Source organism: Nerophis ophidion, linkage group LG27, assembly GCF_033978795.1.
Source record: "Nerophis ophidion isolate RoL-2023_Sa linkage group LG27, RoL_Noph_v1.0, whole genome shotgun sequence".
NCBI classification, from domain to species: domain Eukaryota; kingdom Metazoa; phylum Chordata; class Actinopteri; order Syngnathiformes; family Syngnathidae; genus Nerophis; species Nerophis ophidion.
The window spans coordinates 18,562,158-18,574,657 of record NC_084637.1 but is presented as its reverse complement, the minus strand read 5'-3'; the positions used below and the strand labels follow the sequence as shown (position 1 = coordinate 18,574,657).

At 38.6% G+C, this 12,500-nt stretch overlaps 1 protein-coding gene across 1 annotated transcript in view; it reads right to left on the bottom strand.

Moving 5' to 3' along the window:
- Positions 1-12,500, bottom strand: part of mtor (mechanistic target of rapamycin kinase) — a 294,825-nt gene that overhangs the window by 222,826 nt on the left and 59,499 nt on the right. Inside the window, exons 19-20 of the mRNA XM_061889707.1 lie at positions 2,008-2,258; positions 1,857-1,943 (exon numbers count right to left, since the gene is read on the bottom strand). Of these exons, the coding sequence (XP_061745691.1) occupies positions 1,857-1,943; positions 2,008-2,258 (338 nt within the window). The remainder of the gene's footprint in view (positions 1-1,856; positions 1,944-2,007; positions 2,259-12,500) is intronic.

Genomic DNA, 12,500 nt, shown 5'->3' with positions numbered 1-12,500 from the left:
ATATATATACATATATATATATGTGTGTGTGTATGTATATCCTGTTCTGTCTTCCTGTACTGATCTTGAATGGGATTGTGATGAAAATTTAAATTTCCCATCGGGGATTAATAAAGTGTATATATATATATATATATATATATATATATATATATATATATATATATATATATATATATATATATATATATATATATATATATATATATATACATATATATATATATATATATATATATACATATATATATATATTTATTAGGGGTGTGGGAAATCGATTCTCATTTTAAAAAAAATAGTTTTTTTTTTTTTTAAATCAATCCAACAAACCACTACACAGCAATACCATAACAATGCAATCCAATTCCAAAACCAAACCTGACCCAGCAACACTCAGAACTGCAATAAACAGAGCAATTGAGGAGACACAAACACGACACAAAACAAACCAAAAGCAGTGAAACAAAAATGAATATTATCAACAACAGTATCAACATTAGTTATAATTTCAGCATAGCAGTGATTAAAAATCCCTCATTGACATTATCATTAGACATTTATAAAAAAAAAAAAAAAAAGAACAATAGTGTCACAGTAATAAATAAATGATAAATGGTTTGTACTTGTATAGCGCTTTTCTACCTTCAAGGTACTCAAAGCGCTTTGACACTACTTCCACATTTACCCATTCACACACGCATTCACACACTGATGGAGGAAAATGCTGAGCAAGGCGCTAACCAGCACCCATCAGGAGAAAGGGTGAAGTGTCTTGCTCAGGACACAACGGACGTGACGAGGTTGGTACTAGGTGGGGATTGAACCAGGGACCCTCGGGTTGCGCACGGACACTCTCCCACACACTTGCATCGCATCTCATAAGCTTGACACACACTGTGTCCAATATTTTCACAAAGATAAAATAAGTCATATTTTTGGTTCGTTTAATAGTTAAAACAAATTTACAAGTTTGCAATCAGTTGATAAAACATTGTCCTTTACAATTATAAAAGCTTTTTTTTTCTTAAAACTACTACTCTGCTTGCATGCCAGCAGACTGGGGTAGATCCTGCTAAAATCCTATGTATTGAATGAATACAGAATCGTTTTGAATCAGAAAAATATCGTTTTTTAATCGAGAATCGAATCTTAAAAAAAATCGATATATTATCGAATCGTGACCCCAAGAATCAATATTGAATCGAATCGTGGGACACCCAAAGATTCACAGCCCTAATATATATACATATATATTATATATATATATGTATGTACATATACATATATATAGGTACAGTATACATATAGATATATATATATATATATATATATATATATATATATATATAGATACACATACAAATATATATATACATACAAATTATATATACATATATATGTATATACATACATATGTACGGGTGTAATTTAGAAATGTTTTATGGTGGTTGTACAATGTTTGTAATATCCACAAAGTTCAGTGAGCAGATTGTTTTGATCCGTCAGTTGCATTTCTTTTTTTTTGCAGCATGACTAGGGAAGGTTGTTTGGATTGTGTCATACAGGTAAATGCGTTGCATTTGTTTCAAGGTACATCCAAGGGTCATTGATCTGATTTAATCACATTGTCCACAAGATGGCAGCAAATATGTGGCATTCAGGGAGCGCCTGATGTTTAAGATTAAATTGAAAGTACTCCGCAATTTTTACAACTTCTTAATAATAATAGTTGTGTATTCTCCCCACAACATCTTTACTGAATCAACCAAAGAAAACACGTACTGTAAAAAAAATGGTGCGGTCTATAAAGAAGACAACCGTGAGGGCGTAATTAGCAGGACAGGAAGTCAACTCACTCTGATGAGGGTGAAGATGTCATCCATGTAGGGGCGGATGTGGATCTTCACAAAGCACACCACCATTCCCATCTGCTGGAAGAGGAACTGGAGGAACACAAGGAGGTCAATCACTGCCAAACCACAACCGGAGGTCTCTGGCGCCGCCTACCTCTCGGATGCTGGCGTCGCACACGCGGATCACGTTGAGGAAGGCGGGCATGACCTGCGGCAGGAACTGCACGCACTTGAGGCCCAGGGACTTGAAGATGAAGGTGACGGCCTGGACCACCATGGTGTGATGGTTGGAGAGGGAGGGGTCCCTCAGGATGCGCATCAATGTGACGATGGCCACCGCCGGGTAGAACTCGTCCAGTGGCAGGTTGCCCATGTTGACCAGCATCTCACTGGTGCTGTAGTCGGCTGGGATGGAGACGTGTTGAGGTTGTTACTGAGCTTTATTCTTCACTTATCACCCAACAAACACCTTTGTTCTTTTGTTGTATAAGTCGCACCAGAGTATAAGTCGCACCTGCCGAAAATGCATAAAAAAGAAGGAAAAAAACATACATACGTCGCACTGGAGTATAAGTCGCATTTTTGGTGGAAATTTATTAGAAAATGTCTACCTTGGATTGGAAGTCTGCTGGCAGTTTTTGGCATATTGTTGTCCTTGCTCTGATAGAGAGGCGATTGCGTTGCATGAAGCGGTAACACCAAGAAGACCCTCCCGCAAATTAATTTATATTCATCTCCTTAGCAACTACCTGGGCGTGAGGACGCAACCGTACGGTTGACAAGTCTCTCCCCGCAGCACGTTGTTCAAGCGCCCATTTGTGAATTTGTTCCTCGAGCTGTGGCCACCTAGCTTTTTGCCCGCGATTAGCTTTTTTAGTTTTCTTCATTTCAGTAATAGTAGTGTCCGCTTTTCGCCAGTCCCTTACAAGTTTCTCGTTTACTTCAAACTTTCTTTCTGCTGCTCGATTGCCGTTTCCTGCTGCGTATTTAACTATTTCCAGCTTGTAATCAGCAGTATACGCTTTCCTTTTCGGTAACATTTTTGTTCAGTCCTTATTTTTATAAGTTACCGCCAATGTACCGTAGCAGGTATCGTCTTCTTTCCCACAATGCATTTCTGCCATGACCCCCCTCCGCCAAATTTTCATTGGTTGACGTGTGTGTGACGATTGCTGACATCCGGCTAGTCTCATACTTGAATGAGATAAATAATATTTAATATTTTATGGTAATATGTTAATAATTTCACACATAAGTCGCTCCGGAGTATACAGTTGTGATCAAAATTATTCAACCCCCACACAATTTTGGTGTTTTAGCAAGTTGGACATTTATTCCGTATTTTGTTTACAGTCATTTCAAATAAAGATGCATTAAATGGACAAATGCAACTTGAATTACAACATTATATTTTGTAACATACCAAACAGTGTCATTTCTCTTAATATCTCATTGACAAAATTATTCAAACCCTTGAAGATCATAACTCTTAAGAACAGAATTTGAATAAGGTCTTTTTAATCAGGTGTTGAAAATGTGATTATAACTATAACGAGCTGAAAATGTGATTATAACTATAACGAGCAACAATTAAACTGATTGAAAAAGACTGCGACGCTCAGCTTCTTGTAGATGGTCAATGGTGTATTTGTCAAAGAAGTCAAGAGAGGAGGTGATTTCTCTTCATAAGAAAGGATATGGATATAAGAAAATAGCCAAGACATAACACATTCCAAGAGACACAGTTGGGAGCATAATTCGCAAGTTTAAAGCTAAAGGCACAGTGGAAACACTACCTAGGCGTGGTAAAAAGAGGATCTTGTGAAGCATACAGTGGTGAAAAACCCCCGGGTAACAGCTGAGGAACTACAACAGGACATTGCAGAGGGGGGAACGCAGGTTTCGTCCCAGACAATAAAGCGCGCACTACGAGATGAAGGCCTCCATGCCAGAACTCCCAGGCACACCCCACTTCTGACTACCAGGCACAAGGAAAATAGACTCCGGTATGCCAAAAATCACCGAGGTTGAGGCTTGGGAGACGTTGGACCTTCCAACAGGACAACGATCCCAAGCATACCTCCAAATCAACATCAGAGTGGTTGCAGAAGAAGGGCTGGAAGACTCTGGAGTGGCCTTCACAGTCGCCAGACCTAAATCCTATAGAAAACCTGTGGTGGGACTTGAAGAAGGCAGTTGCAGCACACAAGCCCAAGAATATGAATGAACTGGAGGCTTTTGCTCAAGAGGAATGGGCTAAAATACCTGTAGATCGTTACAAGAAGCTTGTGTCCGGTTATGTATCACGTTTGAAGGATGTAATTACAGCCAAAGGGTGTTCTACTAAGTACTAAAGATGCATGTAACTAGGGGGTTGAATCATTTTGTCAATGAGATATTAAGAAAAATGTCCTTTTTTGGTATTTTGTAAAATACAGTGTTACAATTTAAGTTGCATTTGTCTATTTGACACATCTTTATTTGATATGACTATAAAAAAAATATTAAATAAATGTCCAACTTGCTAAAACACCAAAATTGTGTGGGGGTTGAATAATTTTGATCACAACTGTACGTCGCACCCCCAGCCAAACTATGAAAAAAAATGCGACTTATATTCCGAAAAATACGGTACTCGTACTACTGACTCTTTATACTACTACTACTAACCAGATGTGTCTGAACCTAGTCTGATAACTCAACTACTACTATACTACTACTACTACTAAACCAGATGTTGTGTCTAAACTTGGCCTGATAACTCAACTACTACTTACTGTTTATACTACTACAACTACTACTACTAAACTAGATGCTGCGTCCAAACTTTGTCTGACAACTCAACTACTTACTGTTTAGACTACTTCGACTACTAGTTAGGATGACTCAAAAACATGTTTGTTCTCATGCTACTAAACCAGATGCTACTAAACCAGATGCTACATCCAAACTTACGTCTGATAACTCAACTACTTAACGTTTAGACTACTACTAGTAGTACTGCTACATACTGTTTATACTACTACTGCTACTACTACTAAACCAGATGCTGCATCCAAATCTATGTCTGATAACTCAATTACTTAATGCTACTACTACTACTTACTTTTTATACTACTCCTGCTACTAGTACTAAACCAGATGATGTGTCCAAACCTAAGTCTGGTAACTCAACTACTTACTGTTTAAACTACAACTACTGCTAGTACTACAACTTACTGTTTATATTACTTACTGTTTATATTACTACTACTAGTGCTACTCCTTACTGTTTCTACTACTACAACTTACTGTTTATACTACTACTAATAGCATTAATACTTACTGTTTATACTACTACAACTTACTGTTTATACTACTACTACTACAACTAGTACTACCACTTACTGTTTATACTACTACCATTTGCTGTTAACACTACTACTACTACTGCTACTACTTACTGTTTATACTAATATTTGTACTAGTACTGCTACTACTACTTACTGTTTATAGTACTACTACAACTAGTACTGCTCCTGATACTACTACTACTGCTAGTACTACTACTAACTGGTTATACTACTACTATTACAACTACTTACTGTTTATACTACTACTGCTGCTATTACTATTACTTACGGTATATACTACTACGTTTTACTGTTTATAATACTACGACTGCTGCTGCTAATACTGATCCTGTTATTACTCCTACTCCTACTTCTACTTAATGTTTATACTTGTTGTACTGCTACTACAACTACTTACTGTTTATACTACTACTATAATTGTATATACTAATACTATTTATTGTGTATACTACAACTGCTTTCACTCCTACAGCTACTTACTTTTTACATTAGTACTGCTGCTACTCCAACTAATTACTGTTTATACTACTACTACTACATCTGCTGCTACGACTACTGCTACTACTAGAGCTGCTATTGCTACTACTATTTCTACTGCTGCTATTGCTACTACTACTTCTACTACTACTTACTGTTTATACTACTCCAACTGCTTACTGTGTGTACTAGTACTACTACTACTACTACTACTACTACTACTACTACTACTACTACTGCTACCACTACTTTTCACCTCAAATGGTGGACAATTATCCATCCCATCCGCACATAAACACATTTTCAATACTGCTTTTCAGGCTCACAAGAAGGGCTGGAGCCTAGGCCAGCTGACTTAAAATCAGCATTTACAGTGCAAATGAAGCTCAGTTTTCCAAAAATAATTCAGTTGATCCGTCAATCAATACACTTTCTATGCTGTGTACCGTTCTTAGGGTCACGAGAGGGCTGGAGCCTATCCCAGCTGATTTACGATGAACACACACTGCAAATTATGACCTGAGTTTGGCAAAGGATTGTCCATCTATCAATACATTTTCAATATTGATTATCTTAGGGTGATGGGGAAAATTTGAGCCTACCCCAGCTGACTTACGATTGGCATACACAGTGAAAATTAAGATCAGAGTTTCATCAAAGATGGCGGAGAATTCTTCACTGATCAATACACATTCTATACTGCTTATCCTGCCGGGTCACAGAAAGGGATTGAACCTACCCCATCTGATTTAAGACCGGCATTTACAGTGCAGATTAAATTTGGTTTTATTCAAAAAATATGTACGTTCATCTGTCAATCAATACATATTCATACTGTGTATCGTTCTTAGGGTCACGGGGAGGGCTAGATCCTATCTAAACTGATTTAAAATGAAAACACACACACTGCTAATTAAGACCAGTGTTTCACTAAAAACGGCAAGGGATTGTCCATCTATCAATAAATTTTCTATATTGATTATCCTAGTGTGATAGGGGAAAGCTGGAGCCAACCCGAGCTGATTTATGAATAGCATTAACAGTGTAAATTAAGATCAGAGTTTCACCAAAGATGGTGGAGAATTTTTCACCAATTATTACACTTTCTATACTGCTTATCCTGCCGGGTCACAGAAAGGGCTTGAACCTACCCCATCTGACTTAAGATTGGCATAAAGAGTGCAAATTAGATTTGGTTTTACCAAGAAAAATTGTCCATCTGTCAATCAATAAATGTTCTATACTGCTAATCTTTCTAAGGGCCACGGGGAGGGCTAGAGTCTATCCCAGGTAATTTAGGATGAACACAGACACTGCCATTTTTAGTGAAACTCTGGTCTTAATTTGCAAAGGATTGTCCATCCATTAATACATTTTCTATATTGATTACCTTAGGGTAAATGAAAAAGCTGGAGCCTATTCCAGCAGATTTAAAATGGTGTTTCATTGTGCAAAGTAGGACCTGAGTTTCACCCAAAATGCTAGAGAATCCCCCATCTGTCCACACATATTCTATACTGCTCATCCAGGTCAGGAATCGCGGGGAGGGCTGGAGCCTATCCCAGAATGGGCATACACAGTAAAAATAGCTGTGAATTCTACCAAAAACGGTTGAGTAAGCTTTGGGAAGGGCTGGAGCCTATCCCAGCAGACTTAAGAAAGGAGTATTAAATGGTGGAGAATGGTTCATTTGGGCACGACACGAAGATTCTGCCCCATTTGACGGAGGTTTATGCTTTTCTTTACCGCCCTTCAAACACTATTGTTGACTCGATCATCAGTCCAAAGCCCCTGGGCTCCAGCAGCGGGTTGGTGCATGAAATGAATCACCGCCATTCCAAAGTCACAAAGAGAGAAATACTTCATGAGAGCGTGACGGTATTAGTGATGGGCTCGCTTTCATCTTCATCAAAGATGTCCGTGGAGAAGCCAGCGTCTGCCAAGGTAAACACGTGGAGAGCTGCATGAGGTCATCATCACAAAATGTCTGCAGTATGGTTAGTATTATTATTCTTATGTAAGTTCCTGATGGGTTAGCACCACTTGCCACGAAACTGCATGCTGGTGGTGTTACTCTCTGCTGTAACGTGCTTAGACACGTACAGAGCAGGATGGGTTTTAAAAAAGTAATCGATTTTTGAATGAATCCTTTACCGGTAACGAGTCTTAATAGGCTAAAAAAAAATAAAAAAAATAAAAAAAAATTAAATGATATTTATACACACACACACACATTTACAGCACATAAACATATATACATATACATATATACACACTCTACATACAGTTGTGGTCAAAAGTTTACATACACTTGTAAAGGACATAATGTCAGGGCTGTCTTGAGTTTCCCATCATTTCTACAACTCTTATTTTTTTGTGATAGAGTGATTGGAACACATACTTGTTGGTCACAAAAAACATTCATGAAGTTTGCTTCTTTTATGAATGTATTACGGGTCTACTGAAAATGTGAGCAAATATGCTGGGTCAAAAGTATACATACAGCAATGTTAATATTTGCTTACATGTCCCTTGGCAAGTTTCAATGCAATAAGGCGCTTTTGGTAGCCATCCACAAGCTTCGGCTTGAATTTTTGACCACTCCTCTTGACAAAATTGGCGCAGTTTAGCTAAATTTGTTGGTTTTCTGACAGGGATGTTACGTGTGGGTCGCATCATACTGCAGCGTTCATTCTCTTGGGATGCAGACGGACCACTCCGGACCAAGTGTGCAGGTGGGAACATGATTTAATCTTCATAAATCAAAACACATACCAAAACAGAAAACAAGCAAAAGGAAAATTTGCCGATTGCACGGGAAGCTAAGGTAACCACTAGCACATGAAACATAAACTAGGAGACAAGAAATACTAACGTAACATGTTGCATGAAGCAAACAATGAAGCCAGATTAGTGGTCGACAGCAGGTGAGCGTGCCAACCACCAAACAGAGGCAGGTGAACCCAAATAATCCCAAAGGAAAACAAAACACAACTGGAACTAAGGGATTCCAAAACTAACAGAACATAACCAAACAAAACATGATTCAGGCCACGGAACATGACAATGGACTTGTTTCTTCAGCAACCTCCGGGCTGATGATTTTAGCTTGTCCTGAAGAATTTGGAGGTAATCTTCCTTTTTCATTGTCCCATTTACTCTCTATAAAGCACAAGTTCCATTGGCAGCAAAACAGGCCCAGAGCATAATACTACCACCACGATGCTTGACGGTAGGATTGGTGATCCTGGGATTAAAAGGCCTCACCTTTTCGCCGTTAAACATATGGCTGGGTATTGTGGCCAAACAGCTCAAATTTTGTTCCATCTGACATCACATGGACAAAGAGAAGACCTTCTGGAAGAAAGTTTTGTGGTCAGATGACACAAACATTTAGCTGTTTGGCCACAGTACCCAGCAATATGTTTTAACATTACTGACATATTAACGTTAACATAATGTATTTAATAATTATTTACTCTGCCATTTGACTATTTATTTACTCTTATTCACAAATGTGTTAGTAATGTTCCATCTGACTCCTTTTCGGACATACTGTAATTATGTGATGTATCATATTGTAATTGTGAGCATGTCCGGAATAAACTAACACCATAACCATTTGTACTGTAACTATGTCATGTATCATATTGTAATTGTACAGATGTTCGGAATAAACTAACACCATAACCATTCGTACTGTAATTATGTGATGTATCATATTGTAATTTTAAGCATGTTTGTAATAAACTAACACCGTCACCATTCGTACTGTAATTATGTGATGTATCATATTCTAATTGTACGCATGTTCCAAGTAAACTAACACCATACCTATTCATGCTGTAATTATGTGACTTATCATATTGTAATTGTACAAATGTTCGGAATAATCTAACATTATACCCACATAATTATGTGATGTATCATATTGTAATTGTGCAAATGTTCGGAATAAACTAACACTATGACCCTTCATGTTGTAATTATGTGATGTATCATATTGTAATTGTACAAATGTTCGGGATAAACTAACACCATAACCATTTGTCCAGAATTGATGACTTCCTTCAATCCCTACTCATTAGCAGCTTGTTCTACTTAACCGGTTTCACAAATGTTTCCTTTGACAGGTGATGCTTACGGGGTTAATGTGTCCATTTTGCCGTGTGGGATTCAACAGGCAACGTGAGCCCACAGTCGTCTGGTATTCAGGCCCAGCTTCTCCCTGAAGACTCAGGCGCTTGTAGACATAACAGACTGTCAGAGACGCTGCAGGCGAACTTCACTTTTGGGCCTTTTGTTAATACCGCAGGTCGGTGGAAGATAGGTGGTTCATTTAGACCTGAACTGTTGTCAGTACGGTCAATGGGTGAACGATTGATCAGTTCCACAGTTGGTCTTGAGCTGCACAAAGAGAACCAATGCCAACTCTGACAGGCAGAATCTGCGCCCTTTCCACGCAGAGACCCTAATAAATCTGCCAACACCAACAACAACCGGATCCTCCAGGCCTGGCTGGACGCCATGCGGTTGGAGAACAGATCTGGTAGAACTATTACCATTCAGACACATGCAGCACTGAGGTTCTCTCTTTGAGTCAACGCTAAGCTCCCCAAATAACGAATGGCACCTGTTACTTCCAAAATATTGTCCCTGGGAAAAAAGGTTACATAAATGAGCCTGGTCGTGGATTACCACATTCTCTTGAGAACCAGCGCCCTTGCTATTGGTGGTGTTCAACATTTCTGAAAAAAAAAACATGTTATCGAAAAGACAAATACCAACTGCAGAGGATGCTAGTTCTCAGGAGGACATACCATAAATGTGGTGATTTGTTTACAGCAGATGGCCTTTTCACCATTAGCTAGACGATTATGGCAAAAATCTCAATAACAAACACTTTAAATTTCTACCTCGGTTTTGGTTCATGTGCATTACAAGCGGCTCACGTTGTACTGATGGCTCCGAGTGTTCCTCTATGACACTTCTGTGTAGCGGACTGGACAAGACAGTCGACACTGGGTTTATTTAATCTGATCATCATTGGGATTACAATGTTACTTTGCACGAGGACACTGAATAAAATGATTTGGTTGTGACATGCATATTCATGCATCACACCTGAAATTGGAATACTTTAGTTTGACATGAACATAACGAACGGGAAATTATGTTATTCTTTGTGCTATGGACCTATGGCGCCATCTTTCGGACAAGTTTGCTCAATGCAGGCGCTAAAGAAGCAGTAGACTTTCACTTTTAACAAACATGGCTTTGTGCATTTCTGCTTGCCCGACGTTATCACAGTATTTATATTTGTTTTCCTTCTGTTCACTACTTTTGTTTTACCTCTCTTTTAGAAATGGAGCTGTAAGGTCATGCATAAAACAACTGGATCCCTTCTTTTGTTGTTACATTGACACATGACACTCCAGAGTCCAAACAATACTTTTGGCGTTTTAAAGCAACAAACAACAGTGAAGTGAAGTGAATTATATTTATATAGCGCTTTTTTCTAGTGACTCAAAGCGCTTTACATAGTGAAACCCAATATCTAAGTTACATTTAAACCAGTGTGGGTGGCACTGGGAGCATGTGGGTAAAGTGTCTTGCCCAAGGACACAACGGCAGTGAATAGGATGGCGGAAGCGGGAATTGAACCTGCAACCCTCAAATTGCTGGCACGGCCGCTCTACCAACCGAGCTATGCCGCCCCCAGTACATAATGCTGCTACTGTACGTGTTGAATGGGGGAGACAGCAGCAAGACAACTAGTACATGTAGAGCCCCTCAACCACCAAAGTATATCTGACATCAGAGACATGTGCAGTAAGGATAATTCTAACCCGAATTTCGGAAGATGTGTTTTCATGCACTAAAATCCGAATGACTATCTTCAAAAACCACCAATCTCGATTGGAATTAAACTGTGATCCAAATCCTGTCTGATCGGGTCAGAATATTCCGATATATTACTATTATTATTTGTCTGCTGGTTGTCTGGCAACCTTCACACTTTGCGACACCTGGCAGGCACACAACCACTAGTGTATTTTAATGTCAACAACCTACATGGCAGTTTTGTTTTAGTGAGTAGCTTTGGATGTCAGTTTCCACTATTTTTCCATTAAATGCCCAGCCCAACTTAAATAGATCTAAGAAACGGAAAATTGACGTTTATACAGAACCGCCACATAAACCGCAAGTATTCGCATTGCAAACAGACTCCTTTCACATACTTTCTCAACGGAATAGATTCTCTATTTGGAACTGTAATGACAAGTCATCTGCAGATTGGATTAGCGTTGCTCTGGTCTATCGACAAATTCGGAAGACGATGGCAGCCATACAAAGAGCCCAAAAGTTGCCGTTGGTGATGGATGTTTTGGGCAGAGCTGTGAGAACTCAGACTTTGGTGATTTCTAAATCGAATCGCACATTGGATAACATTTTGGAGAAGCTTACCGCTTTGCAAGGCAAAAATATGATCAAATTGAGAGCCAGAACACACAACTATTAGGACTGTGAATCTTTGGGCGCAACATGATTCGGTTCGATTACTGGGGGTAACAATTCAGTTTGGAATCGGTTCTCGATTCCAAATCAGTACATTTATTTCTTTAAATAACATTGGGTGTCAGTTCTAAGATTAACAACGTTCCTCCATAAAAAAAACAGCTCTGATACATTTTTATATTACTTTAGGAAAACTAGTTTTCTTTGATAAAATTCTACCCAAACATTTACTAAAGCGGCTGGACAGGGCGGATATTGGAAGATAGGGGGGAAATGTTTTATTTTTTATTTTTTTTAA